The following is a 3,561-nucleotide window of genomic DNA, read 5'->3' as shown; positions in this document are numbered from 1 at the left end:
GTGTTGTTGGGCACGTGGAGTGAGCCCCAGGAAGTGCTCAATGGCTGTGTGTTGTTAAGCACGTGGCGTGAGCCACAGGAAGAGCTCAATGGCTGTGTGTTGTTGGGCACGTGGCGTGAGCCACAGGAAGTGCTCAATGGCTGCGTGTTGTTGGGCACGTGGAGTGAGCCACAGGAAATGCTCAATGGCTGTGTGTTGTTGGGCATGTGGAGTGAGCCACAGGAAGTGCTCAATGGCTGTGTGTGGCATGAAAGCATCTTGCCACTCGTTGCCTTTCTCTTTGCGGACAGTTCCAGGACATGCTGGTCGGCTGGTGTTTGGCTTCCTGAATGGCAGAGCCTGTGTGGTGATGCAGGGCAGATTCCACTTGTACGAAGGCTACCCCCTCTGGAAGGTAAGTGGATAGATCCCAGAGAAGGGGGAGAAAACAACCCATCACTAGAAAGGATTTTCACAATTCCTATTTCCTTAACTATCTAGAGGAGTTTTAGTCCACTCCTTTCTCTTCTGGATGTGCGGTGTATAGCTGGGTGGTTGCACTGATGAGATTTCAAACCCCTGCTGGTCATAAGCCCTCTATCGTTACCTAACTACCTGGGCTAGGTAGAGTTGTAGTCCACTCCTTTCTCTTTCACGATGTACACCATGTACCAGGGGCTTCAGAGAGCTCATGGAAATAGTCCATGATCTTTTCATTCCATTTCCCATGAACTCTTTGAAGCTCCCTCATAGACGTGTGTGCCTGCAGTGGTGAGATTTTGAATCCTTTCTGATCCTTTGCTTCCCAGGTCACTTTCCCAGTGAGGGTTTTCCGGCTTCTGGAGGTGGACACCCTAGTGGTCACCAATGCAGCTGGAGGACTCAACCCCAAGTTTGAAGTCGGTGATATCATGCTGATCCGTGACCATATCAACATGCCTGGTTTCTCTGGCCAGAATCCTCTGATAGGCCCCAATGAGGACAGGTACATCATTTTGCTCCCGGGTTGATGGATGTGTGGGGCTTAAGGATTTATTTAAGAGTTCAGAGAGAGCACATTGTGATCCATGAATCAAAAGTGATCTTCCAACCTGTGTCTTAGGTTTGGAGTTCGTTTCCCTCCCATGTCTGATGCTTATGACCGGGATCTGAGAAAGATCGCTCACAAAACCTGGAAACAAATGGGGGAGAAGCGAGAACTACAGGAAGGCACCTACGTGATGTTGGCGGGCCCTAACTTTGAGACTGTGGCAGAGTCTTGTCTCCTGCACAAGCTGGGGGCAGATGCTGTTGGTGAGAAGGGGGTCTTGGTTGGAGGCGTGGCCAGGGAGGGATCTGGTATAAAAGGATTTGGAGGAGTCGGAGAATCAAGTGAAAATCTGATTTGTGATTGAATCACTTGATTTCACTTCTAGGAAGATATTAAAGTAGTAAACACCCAACACCAAGGGCTTAAACAACTACACATAATGCCTTTGAGACAAATGAAACAGTGCTAAGGGGTCTGAATATAACCCATTGTTTATTTCTAAGGCTTATTCTAGAAAATATCACCACATGGCCATCTTCAGTACCACTGGTTTGAGGAAAGCATTGAGTCATTAGAACCAAATGAACCCAATCCAGTTGTCATGGATTCTTTGTTGTTGTTGTTTCATCTGTGTGTCCTGGATTCTGACTCAGGAAAACGCCCTGGGTAGTTCCCTGGGAAGTAGATCTCCAGCCCTCAGAAATGCCTCTGAGTGGTTTTGAACCACCATCTTTTCAGCTGAAAATAATCATTTTACGGTTTGTGCCATCAAAGGACTCTGTATCATTACCACTGACTTGAAAATTACCGAAAAGAAATGCAGTAGTCTAATATTGCCATCACAGCATTTACAGGAAATGTGTTAGGCCCTCTCCTCTGAAGCTCTCCCTTAATTAAAATCTATATAGAACAACAACAATTTAACTGACAACTTGCATTTTGGAAGAGACTTGGCGCTTTAAATTTGGAGCTGGGAATGAATGGAAGATGAGGGTAAAGGGTGAAGAGTCATTTGAGGATCCTGACAATTGGCTTCCATCTTTCTTCCCACCAGGCATGAGCACGGTCCCCGAAGTTATAGTAGCACGACACTGTGGCCTTCGAGTCTTTGGCTTCTCCCTCATCACCAACAAGGTGGTCATGAACTACGAGAGCCTGGAAAAGGCCAATCACGAGGAAGTCCTAGCCGCGGGAAAGCAAGCTGCGCAGAAATTGGAACAGTTCGTCTCCATTCTTATGTCCTGCATCCCTCCCTCTCACACTGCCAGTTGCCCAGCCGCTGCCTTATGGAATCCAACTAGCTGCTGCCCACTTTGGCCCTCTTCCCGGGTCACCTGCCTTTCCCTTAAGGTCATCGCAGAGAGGAGAGAGAGGATCATTTCCACCTCTCCCACCAGACCCTTCTGATGCCAGATTCTCTTTTGCTCAGCTGTTTTCTGAAAGCCATTTCCATCCCTGATCTTTCCCACACTGGAGCCCACACCCTAACACATCTGTGTGTGTGCCCAGGATTTGACTTGGGCCTTGAACTTGGCACAGTGACTACTTTTTGGAGTAATGCTCTCACATTCCTAGGGGCTGAGTTCTGCCATCCCCATCGCACTGGAAACCTCACAAGAACCAGCCCGATACCTCTTACGACTTTTAACATTGTGCTTGGATAATAAAAAGAAGGAAAAAATGAATAAATAAAAAGAAAGGTGTATCAGTTCTTCATTTTGTGCAGTGGTCAGGCTGGGAGCATAGGCCAAGACGGGCAGGAGAGACTGAGACCACAAGGACTGTGTGACTCTCTGTTCCTCACACAAGTTGCTGAGGCCCTGTCCTGAATAATTGTGGCGGGTCCCAGGACTGGAGGGTCTTGGACGTTGGTGCTCTCTCACCGGGGTCTCCTGGATTGGTAAGAACATCCATGCAAGGTAGAGCGTGGCATATCCCTGGGGCCAATGGGGTAACAGTGCTGAGCTCTAGAACTTGCCTGCGTGTGTCTCTTCACCTGGATGCCTTTTTATGCTTAATGGCCTCGTGAAGGAGACAGACACAAATACAAATGCAAAAATAGAAAGCATATTGTGCTAAGAACTATGTTGGATTGGAGCCCTGGTGGCACATTGGTTAAGTAGCTTGACGTTGGTTACCCAAAAGGTCAGCAGTTTGAATCTACGAACTGCTCCACAGGAAAACGGTATGTCTGCTCCCATAAAGATTACGACCTTGGAAACCTGTTGGAGCCATTTTGCTCCTTCCTATAGGGTTGCTATGCATTGGAGTGGCCTCGATGGGAATAGATTATGGTTTACTATATTCGACTGACCACCACGTCTCTCTCGGTCTATCGCACTGTGGTGGCTTGTAGGTTGCTGCGATGTTGAAAGCTACGTCAGGGGTATTTGAAATACTGCAGGGTCACCCAAAGTTAATATGCTTCAGAACAGCTTCCAGACTCAGAACAAACTGAGGAAGCAATCAGCGCTCCACTTCGGAGGTAGGAGCCCCGGAAAATCTTACGGCTAGCATGGAAACGTTGTCGGACTGAAATCCTCATGAGACGA

General features: G+C 48.0%; 1 protein-coding gene across 4 annotated transcripts in view; it reads left to right on the top strand.

Annotated features, from left to right (window-relative positions):
• Window positions 1-2,712, top strand: part of LOC101640746 (purine nucleoside phosphorylase) — a 73,608-nt gene extending 70,896 nt beyond the window's left edge. For all 4 annotated transcript variants that reach the window (XM_045287867.1, XM_045287866.1, XM_045287865.1 and 1 more), the window contains 4 exons: window positions 291-394; window positions 789-964; window positions 1,082-1,272; window positions 2,064-2,712. In XM_045287867.1, the coding sequence (XP_045143802.1) occupies window positions 291-394; window positions 789-964; window positions 1,082-1,272; window positions 2,064-2,416 (824 nt within the window). In that variant the 3' untranslated portion in view covers window positions 2,417-2,712. The remainder of the gene's footprint in view (window positions 1-290; window positions 395-788; window positions 965-1,081; window positions 1,273-2,063) is intronic.
• The last annotated feature ends 849 nt before the right edge of the window (window positions 2,713-3,561 follow it).

Source organism: Echinops telfairi, unplaced genomic scaffold (genome assembly GCF_000313985.2).
Source record: "Echinops telfairi isolate 266 unplaced genomic scaffold, ASM31398v2 ScPeMD7_18;HRSCAF=68, whole genome shotgun sequence".
Lineage (NCBI taxonomy): Eukaryota > Metazoa > Chordata > Mammalia > Afrosoricida > Tenrecidae > Echinops > Echinops telfairi.
This window is presented reverse-complemented; position numbering and strand designations above follow the sequence as displayed.